The 21,753-nt window shown below is 44.4% G+C and overlaps 1 protein-coding gene across 1 annotated transcript in view; it reads right to left on the bottom strand.

Moving 5' to 3' along the window:
- Positions 1-19,730, bottom strand: part of UBXN7 (UBX domain protein 7) — a 28,122-nt gene extending 8,392 nt beyond the window's left edge. Inside the window, exons 1-5 of the mRNA XM_059822774.1 lie at positions 19,658-19,730; positions 16,630-16,777; positions 14,555-14,622; positions 10,839-10,904; positions 6,428-6,540 (exon numbers count right to left, since the gene is read on the bottom strand). Coding sequence (XP_059678757.1) covers positions 6,428-6,540; positions 10,839-10,904; positions 14,555-14,622; positions 16,630-16,777; positions 19,658-19,730 — 468 coding nt within the window. The remainder of the gene's footprint in view (positions 1-6,427; positions 6,541-10,838; positions 10,905-14,554; positions 14,623-16,629; positions 16,778-19,657) is intronic.
- Positions 19,731-21,753: the final 2,023 nt, after the last annotated feature.

Here is a 21,753-nt window from a genome sequence, read left to right on the forward strand (position 1 = left end):
CAATGATCAGTGATGGCTTCTAACACTGTCAGGCTTCTAACACAGTCACACGAAAACCCCTTCACAGTGAGAAAGATGGACAGTGCTAGTGAAAAGGCATCCAACAAAACAGAAGGCAGGGCTGAAAGACCTGCTTTAAATGAGACTGGCTGAATTACAGAACCACATCGATGAACAGAGCTGCTGGATTTCAACAAGCCAAGCACAGAGTGGCAAAAGCAACTTGGGGGGTGGAGGGGGGGGACACACGGGAACGCTGAATAAAGTATTTGTTCGGGTAAGAGTGTAGTCAATCGCACTGATCTGACAACAGAGGAAAGACCTGCTCATTCTAAAGATAAACCTGTGGATCGTCTTCTATTTAAATATGTTGCATAATTGACAGAGGACTTGCATTAATTCAACAGGACCCCCTCTCTGCAAGTTTTCTTTTTTCTCGCCAAGTTTTGAGTTACTCTATTACTGTGCAACTGCTGAATTAGGCATCCTTTTTTGATGCTCGTTATCCAGACTGCAAGTGGGGAGGAAGACAGGAAGGCGCAGGAAGAAATCTTACTGGTTTGAGTCACAAAGCTGGTATTGTCTGATTGCTTGGTTGCAAGTTAATGGTAGGAGTTTGATCAAGAATGTAATTCTGATCGCTGAACTGTCATACCTGTTGAAAAAAAGAGGGCTATATCAACAGCAGGAATGCTCTTACCACCTGGAAAGACTGGAACTAGCACATGAACTCCTCTGCTTTTAAAAAAGGAAAAAAGTATTTATTTACAAGTGTGTCCACCATCCTGCTGGTGAGGCACTTAACAGCAAATTCAAGGAATTAGGATGTTATGCAAGATTTTGCTGTTCTGGGCAATATTTTGTTCCCCAAACCAAAGTTTTTACTTTTAAAATGAATTTTAGCCAGTGTACTTTCGAACAGTCAGCCTGTCCAATGTGTGATAGACAGACATGTGAACCCCCTACACTTAGCTTCACAAAGTGAAGAATCTCAAGTCTACAAAATTAATCTGCATGGCCAAGTGACATGCAGAGCCAATTTTTATTTTAGTCAAAGGAAAAAAAATGAATGTAGAATCATGGAATAGTCCTCCTGTTCTCACAAGGGACCTCACGCTAACCACTTACCACTAATATTACAGTGTCAGAATCCAGTATTTGGTCACCAGGAGAGAAAAGTGGGGCAGGTGACACCTAAGTAACTGCTACGGGTCTTAAAGATAGTCATTATGCTTTTATTTAAAAGACTTCTTTTGAGCTAACTGTGGAATTGGAGAACTAATTCTAGGAAATCAGTTTAAGATGAGGCCTACAGGTACTGCCCAAGTTTAAAGGGATGTTATTTGACTCAAATGTTATAAGTCAATTGGATTGCCTTAGTCCTGTGTTCTAGTGTAATCCATATCGGATTAGAAGAACAAACTCAAAAACATGTAACTAGAAAGCTGGGAAGTGCATCTCACTCTTCCACACTTGGTATATTTTTCAATATTAGTGAAAACCTGGCTCTACCCCTCCTCCATCCAGCTAAGGTCCTTGAAAAGATGCAAGCAGGAAATTCCACACAGAACATTTGTAAAGATGAGGTTTCACCTGTAGAGCAGGTATAGCTTTTGAAACTACTTTTAATTTCCTTCTAGAAACAACAGGCTTCACATGTAACATTCAAAAGGACACAGTTAAATCGCTACCATCTCACACACACACATAACTCTGCTCTTACACAGCTACTGGGGTTTTTCTGAGGGGGTGGAGGTGGGTGGAAGGAGAAGAATGTGGGGGGAGGAAACACTGCGGGTCTGGAGATTATATTGGTGTGTCATTTTGGTAAGTGACAAAAGAACAAGAGAAAGCTCAAGAGCTGGCTTGCATATCCCAAAAGCTACGTCTGATGGCTTTAGATCCACTCTACCCAACTTCAACTGCCCCACATTCCTCCTCCTCCTTCCAGGCATAAAGGCAAGCACCAGGCACTTAAAGAGCACACAGATAAGGTAAGTACAGAACAACCACTCTTTGCAAGCATCTCTGTTCAAGCTTGCAGCGATCAGCAGAGTAGGAACTTTGAAAGACAGAGGTAGTGGATCTCAGATACAACGGGCCAGTCGCACAAAACACCCCACGAAACAAAACAAAACCAATCTGTCCTGAGTTTACCTTTACCCTTTCTATCCATTCACATTTTTCATCACTACGACAACTTATTGCAACAAACCAGCAATCTGGTTAGACAATATGTGAAAGAAGTCTTGTTTTACACTCTGTACTAGATCTCACTGGATAACCTCTAGCTCTTGCACTACTAAAAATCACATGTTTTCCCCTCATTTGACTTTTCTGAGCCATGTACGTTTTATAAATGTTGTGACGGTCCTTCCTTGCTCAGCGTTGTTGACATGTACAGCTCCTTTAAGTCAGCAGAGAAACTAGGAAGTGGAGCCAGCATCTTGTGACCTTCTGGACATCTGCTAATCAAGGATGATTCAGTTTGGAAGATAACAGGTGACAGAAAGTCAGAGCATGAGATTATCTAACAAGAAATAGCCCATCTGTGCTACACTTACATTTCCTGCCTGGGCCAGGGCATACATCCTTTCACCAACCAGCCATTCCTGTGCCAAAGGTGCACCTGCAGGCTATGCTTATGCGAACGGCCAGTCTAGAAGCATCTTACCCAAAGATAATTGCACCATTTGAGTACAATGACTAGATTAGCTTCCAAACTATTGCTGCTCGCTATGTCCAAAGAAAAAAATTCAGTATCAGCTGTAAAGCAGGGAGCAGCTAGAAAATGTTTAACCTGTAAAATGGGGAAACTTCAGATAGACAGACTTGAAACTCTGCAACGTTACATAGTCACTTCACAGAAGTACACTGAATGAGTGTTAAGCACAGAACCGCACACGCCAGAACTATCTCCTCCCTAAACAAGAAATGTAAACTAAGTCAATTTGGTGTGTACCCCCCACAAATTAAATCATATCTCACATCATATCCATGAAGAGATGAACACCTGCAATTCCTGAAAGCAGTCTTTGAGATTAGAACAAAACCATGCTGTTCCTTACAAAGCATGTTTGGTGTGCAATTAATTTATTTATTATACTCTAGTGATTTATTCCTAGCAGATTCTAGATTAAGGAGATAACCCTGAAGCGTAACACACATTAGAGCTCAATATTATAGTCAGGAAACGACAATTACAAATCCCTTGTGCAATCTCAATTGACAACAGCCTAATCATATAACCATGCAACACTACTCAAATACAGAGTTTTTAGTGACACTGTGTATTTAAGCTCTGAAAGTTTCTCTGAAATTTTCTTGTAGGAAAAAAAAAGGCAGTTCAGGTCCACGTCTCGCTGGCCCATCAGTTGTTTGCTTCTGGTTTATTTAGCCCCATTCCACCAGGCACTAGGTAACTAACATCTAGTAGCTCATGTTCAAAAAGCCTGCAGGATTAAAAGAAAGTATTTTACAGATTTTCTGTATCAAACCTTTTTCACCACATTTCTATGGTGTAATTTAGTTCATCACACACTGAACTTTACAAGTATAGTGAACGTAAGTTGTTCTGGGTGTGAAGCACACTGCTTTTTCACAGACAGCAAGTTAAAAGTCATTCAACACTTGAGAATTTCTCTTCAATGAAAGTTAATTCCCATCTACTCTTAAAAGCTGGTATTACTAAGAGTTAAAATGAAATGGCAACTTTTTGCACCTTACTGATAACAAAGTTTCTTTGTAATTGAAGAAAAATGAGGTTTCTTGGGGAAAACCAAAGATAACTAAATCTACTTACTATCAAAATCAACCTTAGAGTAGCCAAAGAGGAGCAACAAAAGATAAGCAACAAAGATACATGAAAACCTTAGTAAGACCAGATGCCATGACTCTTGCCAAGTTTGAATAAAGTTCTAAGTCCTAAATGATTCTATGATAAATGTACATGGCACAACACTGGCAGAATGTTCTTGCAGACCCCTCCAGAGGTTAGAATACACCACACACCAATACTAATAAAAAACCACCACTTAGGTTAACACTAAACTACAAGAGCATCAAAATGACAGTATTTAGGCTTTGGTACTTTGGAATGTGATAAACATCTCTGATATATTATATAGTTTATATATGTTTATCTAAGCATACAGAGAAGGAAGAAGGTAACAGCAGCTTGCTAGAGATGCATTTTGAGACTGTGGTCACTGGATTCACAGGATGCCCAACACTGACCCAGGCTGCAGCAGCACAGCAGTGTACAGTCATAAAAAGTAAAATGGAAGGGGTAATGCTCAACAAATTGAGAAGCTGAAGATTTTTATTGCAATGATGTTGAGGAGCATCAGTTTGAAATTAAGGGTATCCCATGGGACAAGGAACTGTACAAGAACACAAAAAGGTGAATACCAATACCAGAAAGTGTACATGTCTTTAAATTTGAGTTACTGCAAAGAACAGGACATGGTGTGTAGATACAAACCCCTCCCCACGCCCCACCCCTCCCCCCCTTTTTTTTTTTTTTAATTTACAAGACTGAATAAGAAAGCAGAGACTTTAAGACAATCAAATCTATCAGTTATTTCATCCTCTGTAACTACTGCCGGGTGCAAGATGTTTTCTGAAAACCACAGGAAAGACTAGCACACATCTCAAATTCCACAGCAGAGGCCAGAGGGCACACCCTGACTGTGAATACCTTCCAGTTTGCAGCCAGATTCCAGTCAGGAGCAGCACTGGCTGTTTTCCTGTGAATTCCCTTTACTGTTGCCTTTAACCAGGCATTGGCTGGGTTCACAAACAGCTCTGAACACAGGCCTAGTAGGGATAATCAGTTGGAGGACCTGACACAACCTTGTTTGAAGTAAACCCTGAACCACACATATCACAAGGCAGGGATGGTGGTTGGTGCCTCGGCACCAACTACTTCAGTCTGCTCATCTGCTTCCACTGCACCAAATTACTTGCCGAGGCAGACACAGCTATTCTCCGTCAGCGTCCTTTCAAACCTGGAATTTTTTTTTAGAAGATTAAACATATGGAGGGCACTGTCAGAACACAGGAATTACAAGCCAACTGATCCCTGGTGATTTGGGAAGCATAAGAAGAGAGATGAGGCCAACAGGATGAGAGCTAGAGACTCAATAAAGGCACACAGCATTTCTCCGAAAATTCTCCAGCAGTGCTCTAGTATTTGTGCGCGGCAGTAGAGGCAACTGTGAAAAGAATGTAAACAGTATTTCTGTTCAGCTCATGGAGTCAGATCTCCAGCACTGTTTGCAGCATCTGTATTGCACTGTTTGATCACTAGTTTGCATTCTCATGAAATCATCATATAATAATAACAATCAATCTCAGCTACTTAAGATGACCAGGTGGAAGTTCAGTAGTAACTCCAACTTCTGAAGAATATCTAGAAGTTATGGACTCACCCTCCCTGGAGGTATTCAAGGAGCGTGTGGATGTGGCATTGTGGGATGTAGCTTAATGGGCATGGAGCTGTGTGGTGTTGGGTGGGTTGGTTTTTGGTGTGTTGTGGTTTGTTGTTGTTGTGTGGTGTGGTTTGTTTGGGGTTTTTTGGTGGTGTTTTTTTTTTTTTTTTTTTTTTTTTTGGTTGGACTTGATGATCTTACAGGTCTTTTCCAACCTTAGTGATTCTGTGATTCTGTGACTCAAAAAATAAAAATATATACCAATTTCCATATTCTGTAATCATTAGGTAAGTCACTGATCCACATCATAACAACTTATGACTAGACTCGCTCGTGCCTACACAGACAGGAAAGGTGACACCTGAAATTATTTAAAGCTAACAGTCCCCTTCTCAAGCAGACAATCTTTTGGATACTTTTTCCATCGCTACCAGATGCAAAAAACAACCACTGGGATTTTATCCAAGAGCAAGACCTCTGCTGAAGATAACGCTGTGCCTTCATGACAAAGCCACACTCAAATACTTCTACTAGCTCAGGTATCAGAAACCACTTAGCGGTGTTAACATAATTCCACCTAAGCTTCTTAGCAGGGCTGTGCTGCAAATTATATAGCCCCTTGCAAAGTACTTGCTCCCCTATCAAAAGCAATCTTACTTCAGCTTTTTTCTGTACTGTGCTATACAGAGATACTTCAAGGGATGCAATTTTTCCATTTTGACCAGCCTCCTCTGTGCACTAAAGTCTTTCACCAAGTGTGATTTGCCACACTGACATTGAAACATAGACAATGTCATCTATCATCATCAGTTAAGTCCTTCAATAAGTCACCACCATTTCCATATGCAGTCCATCAAATATTTATCACTATACAGCCCTTTGTAACTTTCTGATCATCCGACAAATGGATCCACACGTGCCAGCAGCCTAACACAAGGCTTTCACGCTGTACACAGTCATCACATAAGGGACTGCACCGAAATTTCAAAACTTACCGTTTCAAAGCTGCCTTTGTGCATCAGATCAATGGGAGGCCTGAAGAGGTCTGCTAGAGTAGTGAGTTTCTTATCTACTGCCCCTCCGTTTCGTAGCTCCTGTTCCTGTCGAACTGCACAGCCCCAAGAGGAAAGGAAAATTAGACAAAATACTCACAAGATGGATTTATTATTGGCTATACGCTCATACACAAAACTTCGGCATTAGTCACAAGGTTAAACCACACTGAACAAGTTTAGCCACTATATATATAAGCTAAGAACCCCGCTTGCCCTAACTTTCTCAAGCACTGGGCATTTATTTCACTTTTAAAAAACATCTTAACAAATGCGAGTATCAGCAGAGAGGGTCATATGCCAGTATTTGAAAAAAAACGAGAAAAAAAAAGGCATAACTTGTCCCCAGTGGTGCTTTTAAAATGTGAAACTGAGCTAGGTTGTAACATCATAACTTTTACTCAGAATATTTTTATTCCAGTGTTTCTATTTTTGACTGTAAGGTAATCCCACAGAAAAGAAAAAAAAAACCAACACCAGACTTAGTTTACATGGAGTTTGCATGTTTATATTAAATACCTACTCTTCCCACAATCAGCTCAGGTTACCACTGTCTCTTTGAGGTGAATGGTTTTTCAGACTTGTTTATCCCCAAGTACCCCACTTTGAGCAGGTTTCTTTCAGTGGTATCAACACCATTCAAAATAATACAGAACATATTTCCTACATACACATGATCATATACAATAAAGGTAAATCACAGCAACTGCTTACCTAAAAATGCAGCAATACAGCGTATTTTATGGAAGCAAGTCAGCTGAAATGGGCAATAACTATCCCACCACCAAAAACTTGCCAGTAATGAAAGGAGCTGCCAATGGGCCATAGCGTACAAACCATTTTTGAGCAGACGCTGGATCCCCACAGGGAAAAATGCATCCCTGTGCAGCAGGCCTGGGAGCCAGGAAATAATCCTGACTTTCATGGTCAGGGCCGCTTTTTCAGAGCTAGCTAGACAGTGACATTCATCTATGAAGTTTTACCAAAAAGCATGACGAAAGTTTCATCATAAACCCTCACAATGGTTTTAAATATTGTGCATCTCCAAATGTCAAAGTGGAGATAAGGAAAAAATTTAAGGGTATGATGATTCTGTAAATGGTGTATTTTCATTTACACAGCTGCCAGTGACTTTAGTACTTGACAAATTCATTATTACTGGAAAACCCTGACCAAACCTGTCAGGGGAAAGAAAGTAATTACAAATACTTATTTTCAGTTCAGCATCCAACAGCACCTAACTATGTGGGAAACTGGTCCATCGTTTACGAACAGAGAAGGACTGGTGGGAGAAGTGATGGTCAGAGGCCGTCTTGGGTTTAGCGACCATGAAATGATAGAATTCTCAGTTCTTGGTGAAGTAAGGAGGGGGGTCAGCAAAACCACTACCATGGACTTCCGGAGGGCAGACTTTGGCCTGTTCAGGACACTGGTTGAGAGGGTCCCTTGGGAGACGGTCCTGAAGGGCAAAAGGGTCCAGGAAGGCTGGACCTTCTTCAAGAAGGAAATCTTAAAAGGCGCAAGAACAGGCAGTCCCCACGTGCCGTAAGAAGAGCCGGCGGGGAAGATGGCCAGCTTGGCTGAACGGGGAGCTCTTGCTGGGACTCGGGAAAAAAAAGAAAGTTTATCACCTTAGGAAGAAGGGGCAGGCAACTGAAGAAGAGTACAAGGATCTCGTTACGTCATGCAGAGAGGGAATTAGAAAGGCAAAAGCCCAGCTAGAGCTCAATCTGGCCATGGTCGTAAGGGATAACAAAAAATGTTTTTACAAATATATTAACAACAAAAAGAGAGCCAAGGAGAATCTCCATCCTTTACTGGACGCGGGGGGGAACATCGTCAAGAAGGACAAAGGAAAGGCTGAGGTACTTCATGCCTTCTTTGCCTCAGTCTTTAACAGCACACCAGATATCCTCAGGGTATTCAGCTCCCTGAGCTGGAAGACAAGGATGGAGAGGAAAATAAACTCCCTGTGATCCAGGAGGAAGCAGTTAACAACCTGCTACGCCAGCTGGACCCTCCCAAGTCTATGAGGCCTGACAGCATCCACCCAAGGGTGCTGAGGGAGCTGGCGGAGGAGCTTGCCAAGCCGCTCTCCATCATTTATCAACAGTCCTGGTTAACAGGGGAGGTCCTGGACGGCTGGAGGCTTGCCAACGTGACACCCATCTACAAGAAGGGCCGGAAGGAGGATCCGGGGAACTACAGGCCTGTCAGCCTGACCTCGGTGCCGGGGAAGATTATGGAGAGGTTCATCTTGAGGGCGCTCACAGGACACATGCAGGATAACCAAGGGATCAGGCCCAGCCAGCACGGGTTCATGAAGGGCAGGTCGTGCTTGACCAACCTGATCTCCTTCTATGACCAGGTGACCCGCCTAGTAGATGAGGGAAAGGCTGTCGACGTTGTCTACCTGGACTTTAGTAAAGCCTTCAACACTGTCTCCCACAGCATTCTCCTGGAGAAGCTGGCGACTCGTGGCTTAGACAGGCGCACTCTTTGCTGGGTAAAAAACTGGCTGGATGGCCGAGCCCAGAGAGTTGTGGTGAATGGAGTTAAATCCAGTTGGCAGCTGGTCACAAGTGGAGTCCCCCGAGGCTCAGTTTAGGGGCCGGTCTTATTTAATATATTTATTGATGATCTGGATGAGGGGATTGAGTGCTCCCTCAGCAAGTTTGCAGATGACACCAAGTTGGGCGGGAGTGTTGATCTGCTGGAGGGTAGGAAGGCTCTGCAGAGGGATCTGGACAGGCTGGATCGATGGGCCCAGGCCAATTGGATGAGGTTCAACAAGGCCAAGTGCCGGGTCCTGCACTTGGGTCACAACAAACCCATGAACCGCTACAGACTTGGGGACGAGTGGCTGGAAAGCTGCCCAGTGGAAAAGGACCTGGGGGTGTTGATCGACAGCCGGCTGAAGATGAGCCAGCAGTGTGCCCGGGTGGCCAAGAAGGCCAACACCATCCTGGCCTGTATCAGAAATGGTGTGGCCATCAGGAGCAGGGAGGGGATCGTGCCCCTGTACTCGGCGCTGGTGAGGCCGCACCTCGAATGCTGTGTTCGGTTTTGGGCCCCTCACTCCAAGAAGGACATTGAGGTGCTGGAGCATGTCCAGAGAAGGGCAATGAAGCTGGTGAGGGGTCTGGAGCACAAGTCTGATGAGGAGCGGCTGAGGGAACTGGGGTTGTTCAGTCTGGAGAAGAGGAGGCTGAGGGGAGACCTCTTCGCTCTCTACAATTACCTGAAAGGGGGTTGCAGAGAGGTGGGTGTTGGTCTCTTCTCCCAAGTGACGAGTGACAGGACAAGAGGAAATGGCCTCAAGTTGCACCAGGGAAGGTTTAGGCTGGATATTAGGAAAAATTTCTTTCCTGAGAGAGTGGTGAGACACTAGAATAAGCTGCCCAGGGAAGTGGTGGAGTCACCATCGCTGGAGGTGTTCAAGGAACATGTGGACGTGGCACTGTGGGACATGGTTTAGTGGGCATGGTGGTGTTTGTTGGTTGATGGTTGGACCTGATGATCTTAAGGTCCAACCTTAATGATTCTGATTTTCCAACCTTAATGATTCTGTGATCATTAGACCTCTTGAACACTCCAGCAACATCAGGGATAACAACGGCACAACAGCTCTAACTCAGCTGTGAAATATCTGGTGTTCTGCTGTCAAAGAATCATATTATATGAAACCTAATGGCTTAAATATCAGCCAATGCTTTGTCATTTGGAGATTCTGCGTATGAATAGATAGACAGTGGTAAACAGCAATTAAATTCACGAGAACCTTGTGTGCGGCCAAGGAAGAAGCCTCAGGGCTACTCAGATCTAATTCAAGTGCCAGAATGACCACTGGCTAGCCAAGAAAAATTCAGTGGATGAACTTAATTTCTACATGGGTGTTAGATTCTTCCCCGTTTTCAATTCCCTCTGGAGCAGAAAAAGTATTTTTTTTTCGATAGTTGTCAAGAAAATATTTGCCATACCAAAGCAGACAGTATATACTGTCTGCAGGTTTTACTTATGTAACCCAGGCAAGTGTTTGGACCAGCATCCTCACTACCTGCTTCCATATGCCCATTACTCAGTACTTTCCCTTCAGCCACCCCAGAAAAATAAACTAACAACCTCAACTGTACCACAAATGTGGAAAAGACATGTCAGTAAACAGTACCGACACTACAACAAGGAACAGCTTTACAATGTTATTTAAAAAAAAAACCTTTGGCTATACAGTAGGCAATTTAGAAACCATTCAACGACTGAAAGCTGTCATAGCCTACAGTGGAAACTATTTTTCAATCTTACTTGCATTAAAAAAAAAATAGAACTTCTAGCTTACTGATCTGTAGACACTTACTGGTTTCTGTTTGAAAATCCCGAAAGCCATCAAATATTGAGCGCGCAGGTCTACGTCTTTTAGGAGCTTAAAAAAAAAAAAATCAAGAATTATTTCAGAAGTATACTATCAAAAGAATTACGTACTAGTACTTTCCATCACATGTGAAGGAACACAGAACAGGAACCCAAAGCATGAATGATGTGAGAGTAAGGTAATTAGGAAGGCCTGGAGGATGATGGGAAGATGGAAATAGGTAGTTCGGAAGACGCGATTGCCTAACACATCCTCCCTCCAGCAAACCTTACCCCAGAAACAAAACATGTGTCAACAACACACAAAAGTTTAAAGTTAGCCTTTTCTGATGGGCTCACCAAGGCCCATCAGTATGCAGTAGAAGTGCCGTCATAGCATCAACATGTCACGATTCCAGTCAAGATTTTTACAAAAGGCCTTTAAGTAGATGAAAAACTTCAAAAGATTAAACCCTATGGGAGAATATTTTCTTTATTAGGAACCACATTTGTTTTTTTCCACAAGGCACTTCTATTCTTTTCTGATCTCTTATCCAGAGCCCGTCCCAACTTCTTGGCTGGACTGGCAACAGCCAAGCTCTTCCACTGCATCTGGTATCATTATCTGCAAGGAAACCTTCAGAATAGATTATCTGGAGGTGACAGAGACAGCAGCCCAGCCAGATAACTGGTATGGTACCTGAAAGTACCACTGAAGTCCTACGGTACAGCACAACCACGGTACTTGGGATGCAAACCAAAATTGCCTGCCAAGGCTTATTCCAACTATTCATCTACGCAATTGAAAGCAGAACAATTTCAAGATAGAACTTTCAAAGCCTATTTGTTACAAGACATGATAAATAATAAACAAATTGATGAGAGTAAGATAAATACAATGCATATCCACTGGGAACCTGTAATAAGAAAAATGCGTTCTTGCTGAAAAAGCATGACCTACACATACAGGTCACAGAGCAAGTACCTCCAAAACTTGATTTTCCAGAGCTTTCTGGTTTTGCACCCACAGTGCATGCAGCATCTTTCATCTTTTACCTTGTGCCACACCAAGGGCATAAAGAACTGTGCAAAGTTCTTGTTCCTTGCATTCTTCTCGTACAAAGGAGAGAATCACTGTATCCCGTACAGACTATCACAGAAAAAGAAAGTAAGCCTGAATGAGGAACATGCTTGTGAATAATGCCTCTCTAACTCCAGTAAGTAGTATCTCTGTCACCTCTAAATGCTTAGGCACAAGCACAACCCATTAAAGCCAACTTCAGAGCAATTTAAACTGCAGCTAAGAATAGCAACCGAAGGACCACATCAGCAAAAGCAGCATTTCCCTTGCCAGACTTAGCTACAGCCTGACAGCGCTGGTGAAGATGTTCCCAGCAGTCCAGATAGAGGGTTTTCTGATACCCTTTGTAGCGCAAGACAGGTTCCATGTATCTGGCAGAGCACAAATAGACAGGATCATCTCTTCAACTGGAAGAAAACCCAAGCTCATACGACCACCTCAATATGACACTGTTAAACCCAGAAACTGGCACATTCCCTATTTTGAGGTTAGAGCTGAAAAGACCAAGTATCTCTCTGGCTTCAGCTGGCTTGTCAGACTGCTTCATGTTATAAACAGAAGTGGCATTTGATCGACAGCCGGCTGAATATGAGCCAGCAGTGTGCCCAGGTGGCCAAGAAGGCCAACACCATCCTGGCCTGTATCAGAAATAGTGTGGCCATCAGGAGCAGGGAGGGGATCGTGCCCCTGTACTCGGCACTGGTGAGGCTGCACCTCGAATGCTGTGTTCGGTTTTGGGCCCCTCACTACAAGAAGGACATTGAGGTGCTGGAGCATGTCCAGAGAAGGGCGACGAAGCTGGTGAGGGGTCTGGAGCACAAGTCTGATGAGGAGCGGCTGAGGGAACTGGGGTTGTTCAGCCTGGAGAAGAGGAGGCTGAGGGGAGACCTCATCGCTCTCCACAATTACCTGAAAGGGGGTTGCAGAGAGGTGGGTGTTGGTCTCTTCTCCCAAGTGACTAGTGATAGGACAAGAGGGAATGGCCTCAAGTTGCACCCCAGGGGAGGTTTAGACTGGATATTAGGAAAATTCCTTCACAAAAAGGGTTGTCAAGCACTGGAACAGGCTGCCCAGGGAAGTGGTTGAGTCACCATCCCTGGAGGTATTTAAGAGAGTGTAGATGTGGTGCTTAGGGACATGGTTTAGTGGTGGACTTAACAGGGTTAGGTTTACGGTTGGATTTGATATTCTTAAAGGTCTTTTCCAACCTAAATGATTCTATGATTAGTGAGCATATTAGCACTGGTGGACCAGACAGTGCCAGGAGGCCATCAGTGACCCACAGATTGCCTCAGGAGGGCAGTCAGTGACAGCGTGTCTGAGATAGCGTGTGACAGGTGGGTAGAACAGGACCAAGCATTAGGGTCAGCAGAGCTTAGTTCTGCACTTCTTAGATTCTTAAACCCATAGGAGTCTACAGACCTTTGTCAACAACTCTGTTGGGCCACAAAGAAAGCAAGAGGAACAAGCTGGTGCAGCATCTTCAGCGAGCCCTTGGCAGGGCACCTTCCTATGGAACCACCTCTCAGCTTGTGTATCCTGGCTAAAGACCTCTCTGATGTTACAAAACAGGATCAACAGAAAACCAGGTCCAGGGTAAACCTGAAGGTTGGCCTCCTTCTCCTTTCTAGCACAGGAACTAAACTATAGAAAAGTGCATTTCCTATGGGTACATGACCGTTTTAAAGATGAGCACTTGCACGCCCTTCCTCGATAAAAAGGGGAAGACACTCAATTCACTTGACACAGCAGAAGCCATACAGACAGCTAGAAACAGCCTGGTCAACACAAGAAGGACAGAGCCTGACAAGGCTAGAGAAAGTTAAGCGTAAAAAGAGAGAGCCTTAGATCTCCATACAGACACGGACACTACACAAAAGAGGCTAATGCATCAGGTAATCCAGTCCTGCTACAGAATTTCCACCCCTGTGCTGCTGTAAAAGAACCACTACAGCAGAGGTTTGAGATTGAGGTTTTGAGATTCAGAACATCTGTGTATTACATGAGTATTAAACAGTGTTTTAGAAAAGCACCCAAAAGAAAACAGCATTTCCATCACCTGTTTCCTTAGAGCAAAAAAATGTTTCAAAAGCAAAAGTGATAAACAGCTTCAGAAAACAAACAAGAAAACTAGCTGCATGGTGCAGTTTAAAGAGCAAATTAAAGTCCTAAATGAGAAATGGAGAAAATGATGAGCAATCATACAGCTCAGCCCTCCTTTCTGATCTATCATCTCCCTGAGAAGCATGCATGTGTCCTCTTCATTTTCACTCGTCAAAGCTCAAGCTTTTATCCCACCACCTTGAGCACTGTCACAGCAGTATCAAATGCTTCTGAACCCCCAGAACGCAGACGTATCATAGCTATCTGGCTGTTGCCTCGCAGAGTCTCATGAACTGAGTTAGCAAATTAGCACCACTGGGAATGTAGCATCTCTACTGTGCAAGGTTTTCAATAACACTGGTGCATTTCCAAGTATGCAATCATGTTACATGGCAGTAGAGTTGCAGTAGGGAAAAAAAACAAGAATAAAAATACATACAATGCTTTTTTCATATTCAGCAAGTTCTGTTTTTCTTTTGTCTCTTAGCTCATCTCAAGGTAAAGAAAACAAAAAAAATAAAATAAGAACACAAGCCTACCTCCAAACAAGGGCTCAGGCTCTACTAAAATTTCCTGTTTTTGAGGAATTGGAGCTCGTACTTCATCCCTATCAAGAAAGAAAAAAAGAAAGAAACCAAAAAATCAGAGAGATGATAGTATTCCAAGTATTATATAAACCACATCCCATTGTGCTCCAAAGGCTCCTGCAACTTGAACCAACTAAGGATGCTGCTGTACCGTTGCACAGCATCGACAGATTTGAGGTCAAAAGGGACCTCCAGAGACCATCCATTCCCACACATGGCACTGGAGCAGAACTTAGCACACTCTGCATTAAGATCTGGCATGGACGACCTTTCTAGATCTTGATAGAATATTTACACAGATCCCTGGGTGACCTGATCCCAGGGTTTGTCAATCTGCTATTCAAACATTTTTATTCTCTAATAAATGTCTTAAAACTTGGAAAAGTTTCTTAAAACTTAGCAAAGGCTGCTAATTAATCTGCTTGCCACTCTCCTCCCCTGATTATCTACATAGAGGAAAAAAAAATTACTATCCTCCAAGCTTTCTTCTGTCGGAAGACTTTTTGCTTCCACTTGAACCTCACAGCCCTCTCTTTTCCAGAGGAAGGAAAACAAGATGGTCAAAACAGCCATTTCCCCCCATTTCTGAAGTAATTCTTTGTTTCCACAGCTGGACTCCCTCACGTATCAACACCTTAGTTATGCTTGCAGAGGTGGCTAGATAATCTGAAATTATGACTAGAAGAAGAAAGGAAATCAAAAGGGCTCTGAAACAGCATCATTTACTCACAGTGTGGTCACCTGGCCCATGGATCTATGCAAAGGAGGGCATGGGCTCACCCAACGAAATCCGTTGCTATATCCTGCCTATGAACTACTCCTGAAGTGCCCTCTTCCCTCTGACTCTTCGAAGTTGTGAAATGTGCAGTTTGTGGCTCTTGGCCATGCAGGTTTCAAAAAGTAACTCATAATGGCAGCAAGATGCACTAACCTTGCTATTAACCTCCACATCTTTGACTGCTGTTGTGAAGCTATTCTCCATTTTGCATTTGCATATTTATTGTTCTCTCTTCCTAGAAGTAACACTAAGCTGACCAGCACCTGGAGGGTGTCAAGTACTAAAAAAGAAAGTATTCCAATAAAAACTTGAATCTTAAGTCACTGATGTGCCAGAAGTTGTCCAGAAATAAGAACTCTTAACATCTGTAGACACAGAGTTTTAACTTCATTTCCTGTCAAATGTTCAAACAGAAAGGCACTTGACACCACCTGTAAAGGTTAATACTAAAATAGTTATTTAAATTTATACATGTGCTTCAGAAGTATGAGTGGCAAGAATTTTCTTTAAAAGTTAGTTGTCTTTTTCCTGAAGTGGAAGACTTTCTTAAAGATGAAGGCATGGCTAGGTTTAATTTAGAACACAATGAATGTGACTTACACCAATTAGTTTCCACTTAAAAGATTCCATTTATGCCAAGCAGACACATTAACGCACAGCACTGACAGACTCTGCCATGGTCAAGTGGAACAACTCTTTCTTTTACCGGCATCCAACATGTAAGACACTCATGCAGATTTTGTAGTTGCTTATTCCTCTGCATACTAGCATACACGAGCTAGCCTTCCCAGTGCCAAATCTGGTTACACTTAAACCAACACAATAAAACCCTTACAAATGGGACTAAGGTTATTACATTTATAAGAACCAAAACAGCAGAACTCTTTAACTGCCACATTAACGTAAAGCAAAATTCCTGGAGCAATTTGAAAGGAAGAATCTCTTATTATTGGATCCCCACTTAAACGTCTTGAGCTCCCTTTGCAAAAAATGGTACGTATAAGCTACACAAAACTTCTGAAGTACATGCAAGAGAGACTAACTTATGTAGGTCTACATACCAACTTATGTAATAAGAACTTATTTACCCAGAACAATATTGATGATCTTGTTAAATTGATTGCTCCAAAGAAGCACATAGAGTTGACAGCAGGTTAGAAGTGACAATCGTCTTATTTGTTCTGCCTTATACTATGAAATTCTTAAGACAGACCACTCATTTACACAGAGATGTTCATCGGGTACATACTCAGCGTGCGGTCGAACAGCAGACACCCCTGCAGAACTGGTGCTAGGCTCCTCTGCTATGCCTCCACCATCCAGAAACATGGTGACAGCCATCTCCAGATTGTTGTTGCATGCTTCAAGCATGTGCTTTCCCACGCTTTCACTGGCACCTGTAATGCCAAAGAAAAATTAAAGCATCCTTTGGAGAGCATTTTGATCAGAAGTACTAGGAACAGCTGACTGGCAACTTTCTCTCTCAAAGCATTAATAATTAGAAAGAACAGTTCATCATTTGCCATTTATCTCTGAAGTACCACTATGAAAATAGTACTTGTCTACACAGTTATTTGTGTAATGACTAACATTTATTAAAATCTCTCCTAAGCGCAACTAAATCCAGTCTTATTCTTGCTGCTTAGGATGAAATAGTACTTCTTAGCATCACTCGTAACTCTTTCCTGAGAGGGTCAGCCTCTACCTGCCAACTTCTCCTCAAAAACCATACCATCAACAGAAGCACCCTCATCAGTGGAAGCCCTCCTGCACCCAACCCTTTACATGTCTACTTACTACAGCATCTCTCTCTATGGTGGGCTGCCAAAGAGTTTATTTTCATATGCGAAGGCTGGTAGGGAGCAAGAGTGGCAAAATGCGGCTGAACCAGTTTGGGAGTAGCTTTTGGATCTGTAGTAATTCTTACTAGGTTCACTGCAAGTCACCAAAATGAAGAAAACACTTTCCCCAGGATCAGAATCATAGGTAACATCAGTTTGGGCAAAACACAGCTGGACATTTCTCAGATTTTCTGGGAAAGACTCAAGAAGCTCTAGTTTGAACAGAGAAACTGTCGAGAGAAATCAGTTCTAAATGACCTGCATCATTACATTAAATCATGGAGAGAGCCAACCTAACTGAGGGATCTGGTTTTCCAAAAAATCAACCTGCCATGACAAGCGTACTGGGATGGCAGTTAGCTGTATTTTAAGACCTTAATTCAGATTAAGAAAGCGCAAAATAAAAACTAGTGACATCTCAAAAAATGATATGAGAGCATCAAGTTCGCATTCTTCAAATTAACTGCTCTTTGGCATTTTTCAGGAGCTCATTTCAACGTCAGCTGAGCAATTAAACAATACCTGTATAGTTTGGAATACACACACCACCCTACAACCTCGCTGTACAGTCACGCGAAGTCATTCATTTAGAAGAACTAGAGGAAAAATTACATTCAGCTCTCTGCTATTTAAAGTGTTACCAACACATAAAGTGCTTGAACATTCTTCATCACTTCTAAGAAACTGCCACCATGTGAATATTTTCAGTGCTTGTGCTGGCAAACAGAAAATACTAAACATTTGTTAAGCCTCCCAGCAAATTTCAAAGAGATACCATCGCTTCATTGGTAAAGATACACAGGAGCTCCATTCTCTTAGCAATACTTTTCTGGATGAGAGCACTAAAGAAACACAATTCTACCATCTGGATAAAACAAATATAATCAAGGGCTGTTTCTCCTCATTCCTCACTATCACCTATGCTAGAATCAAACTGCTGTATAGTATTATTCATTCAGCCTTTTCCCCACAGAGGTGATTTCGTACACTTACAACTCAAAGCTGAAAGCTGCTAACACAAACCACTGAGGGTGCGTGCTTCTGAGCACCTGTCAAATCATGCCAGTATCGGCAAGACAAGCTCCGTAACAACACGCTTTTAGATGTAACCTTAAATTCTGTCAAAATGGGAAAACAAAACTTCAAAACTCTACTTTAATAGCAGATGGGTGAAGCCCAGCAGGTTCTTTTTTTCCTTTGTGAAAGCATAAGAGGGGTGCTCTTATGTTTAACATAAGCCATCTGTACAAGCACACAAAGCTGTCAGGAAGAGCGAACTAGCACGACTCCACTTGTTCTGGTTCGGTTTTTAGCAACTATCTCAGGCACTACTGAAAAGAAAACACAAGGCACGCATGGGCAGATACTATAATGAAAACGTGTTTGCTGTAGGTTCTTTTTATCCGAGAGGGTTTATTCTAAAAGGCTTCTTTAAGGATAGCCGAGCGATCAGTAATTTCCCAGTGTACCCTACCGGCATGTTCACAGCGTACTAAACACGCTCAACATCCTTGTTCAGGATTTGAGTGCATCCAAGCCTGAGGATGGGGACACAACCTGAAATTGAGCTGGTTTGAGCAACCGAATTAAAAGCGGTTTCACTTCTATCGACTAAAAAGCCAAAGATGTTTTATTAAATACTTCTCCTGTATTTGACATGTAACACCATAAGCAGGGGGGACCTAGAGTGAAGCAGATTAAACGCAAAGTGGGTCAAGTGCTCAAAGTACACAAGCTAAAGCAGGAATTATCACCTGCCGCAAACTTCAATTCAAAAGCGACTTGCTATCTTCGTTAGCAAACCAAATTCTCAGTGAGTCCACCGTGCTTTAAGAGATTTATTTTCTTTTAAACGCGGACTCAGGGTTCAGCTCCAGCCTCCCTCCCAGCCCTCAGCTCTATTTGCAGGAGCGGGACGCTGTCCCCGGGGCGGAACGGAACGGACCGCCGAAGGGGAAGCACAGGCTCCGGCACCACCGAGAAGCCCGGCCGACCGGGAACAAGCGAGCGGCGCCCCCAAGCCGCCGCTAAAAGCGAGGGGGACCCCACGACGTACAGGGCGGAGGCACCGCGGGTGCCCGGCCCGGGCCTCGGGCACCTCCCGTCGCGGCGGGCCGGGCCCCGGAGCGCGCCCGCTGACAGGCCCGGGCGTCGCCAGCGCCTCTGGCCCCGAGGGAGGCCGCGGCGGCAGCGGGAAGGCCTCCCGGGAGACGGGGGGAGAGTGCCCGGGGCTGCCCGCCGGCGCCGCTCCGCCTCATCCCGCGCAGCGCCTCCCGCCGCGGCCCGCTCCTCCCGCCCGGCCTCCCGCCCCCCACCCGCCGGGGCGGCCGCCCCCTGACGCGACGGCGGGGGCCGGACGGGAGCCGCCCGTTAAGCACGCAGCGGCGGCGGCGGCCTCGGCCGCGCTCGGCGGGTCCCGGCTTCCGTGTGCCTCACCCGTGATGGCGGTGAACTGCTGGATTAACCCCTTCAGCGCCGAGGAGGCCGCAGAGCCCCCGTGCGCCGCCATCTTGCCGCCGCCGCACAACAACACGCACGCCGCCGGCCCGCAGGCTCTGCGCAGGCGCGGCGCCCGCCCGCGCCCTTCCTCTGCCCGCCGCCGGGGAGGCGTCTCGCCGGGCCGCCGCGGGCGGGGCGGAGGGGGAGTTGCCGTGGCAACGCGGCCAGCCCCGCCCTGTCGCCTCAACGGCCCGAAGAGGCGGGAGTTGCCGTGGCAACGCGGCCCGCCCTGCCTTGTCGCCTCAGCGGCCCGGAGAGGCGGGAGTTGCCATGGCAACGCGGCTCGCCTCAGCGGCTTCCGCGGCTTTTCAAATGCTGTCGCCGCTGGCAAGAGTTTCCCCCCTATATTTCAGACCCTCCGCTTTCATTAATCGCGGGACTTGAGGAGCAGAGGCCTTAGCGGCGGTAACGAAACGCTCGTGACACAAGGCCAGAGCTTCCACGCAGATTTACCACGTCACAGACGCCTATGGTGAAGCAAGCGGTCTGGCAGGCCTCGGCCCTTGAGTGGAAGCATGTACGGGGCCCCAGGTGCTGCAAGGAAGGAGGTAGGACCTGAGGTGGCCAAGAAAGAATGTGGCTGCTCCTGTCAAGGGAGCTCGTTACAGGGCATCCCTTGCTATTGGGATACTTTTGCTGTTAGTTCTTCAAAGTCGGAAGAGAAACAGCCTCAACAAGAAGCACACTGGGTGTTTTTGAACTCTACACTACCTGCAGAAATTGTGCCTGTAGAAAAGGAACGTTTTACCACTTTCAGTTGTTTTACTACATAGCCTGGCATTCCGCTGGCTTGCTGCCAACACTGCCAGCAGGCTGGAGCGTTGCAGAGCACCTTGTCATTAACAAGTGTCAACCGAAGTGAGTACCACAGAAAGCAGAGGTTTCCTTAGAAGTCTAAGAATTTAAAAACTTGCTGCCATGAAAACGGGTAGATCTGTTCCCTCTCTTGCTTCTCTCCCTACCTCCCATACCCACACCAGCTCTCACTTTTAGGGAAGCAACCAAGGCTGACAAAGTATTTGGGTTTTTTTGATACTTGCTTTTTTTTCCTGGCAGTTGGATGAGCTGAACTTGTTCACAAAGGGGACAAATAAACCACTAGAGCCAGCTGAAAGCAGAAGGTGAGCTCACCCTTTTGAGCAGCAGTGAATCGTTACATCAACTCAGACAATCTACATACGGACTCTTCCTTCACAAGCACCATTAAACCAGTCAAAGCTGATTTCACCTGCTTCAAAGTTCCCGGATCATAGAAATGGCAACAGGGTACTGGTGCAAAGCAAATCCACTCAGCAATGGCCAAATTCCACCCTCCAACAAGAAAAATCCAAAAGGACAGGCCGAAGAGGTGCCTGGTGAGGAATGTTATGCTATGGAAGCAGTGAGGAATATGATCATCTTTGGGACCTGAGGGCTTGCAGTACCCCACCTTGGAGAAGGCTGCTGGACTGGCTTTCTGGTATAGGTTGTAGGTTTTGCATATTTTGCAGTTAAGGTTGGGTTTTAGCTAATGATCAACTTTTTATTCCATTCAGCTTAAAAAAAATATTATGTGAGAGGTCATTCTTACACTGAGAACAAAATCCAGTAAGCTGGGAAAACACAAATAACCCACAATTTAACACCCCCCTCCCATGTATACATACACCAAAATACACTTCTGTACTATTTAGACCTTTGAAATGGCTAATTTCTGTAATTTTTGTATTTATTTTCAATGGAATCACAGCAGCAGGATTTGCTATTGATAGCAAGAGAGTAAGTTCATGTGAGACTACAAAGTAAGATGCAAAAAGCTCCCCCCCATCAAACTTCCAACTGGTATTAATGTAGTGCATTTCATAAACCTTACATGGAAGAGACACATAACTGACACATTAAAAGGGAAAAGAAAGAATCCACGAAACAGCTTGTGGAGGAAAAGGGAATGAAACTCGTGTTAAATGCAGCAATCCCCTATACTGGGACACGGCTTCACGTGCAGCTGAGCTAGTTGCACAAGGCGCATTGCTGCCCGAAAGGGAAATTCTCCC

The sequence above is a fragment of the Gavia stellata genome, chromosome 11 (genome assembly GCF_030936135.1).
Source record: "Gavia stellata isolate bGavSte3 chromosome 11, bGavSte3.hap2, whole genome shotgun sequence".
NCBI lineage: Eukaryota > Metazoa > Chordata > Aves > Gaviiformes > Gaviidae > Gavia > Gavia stellata.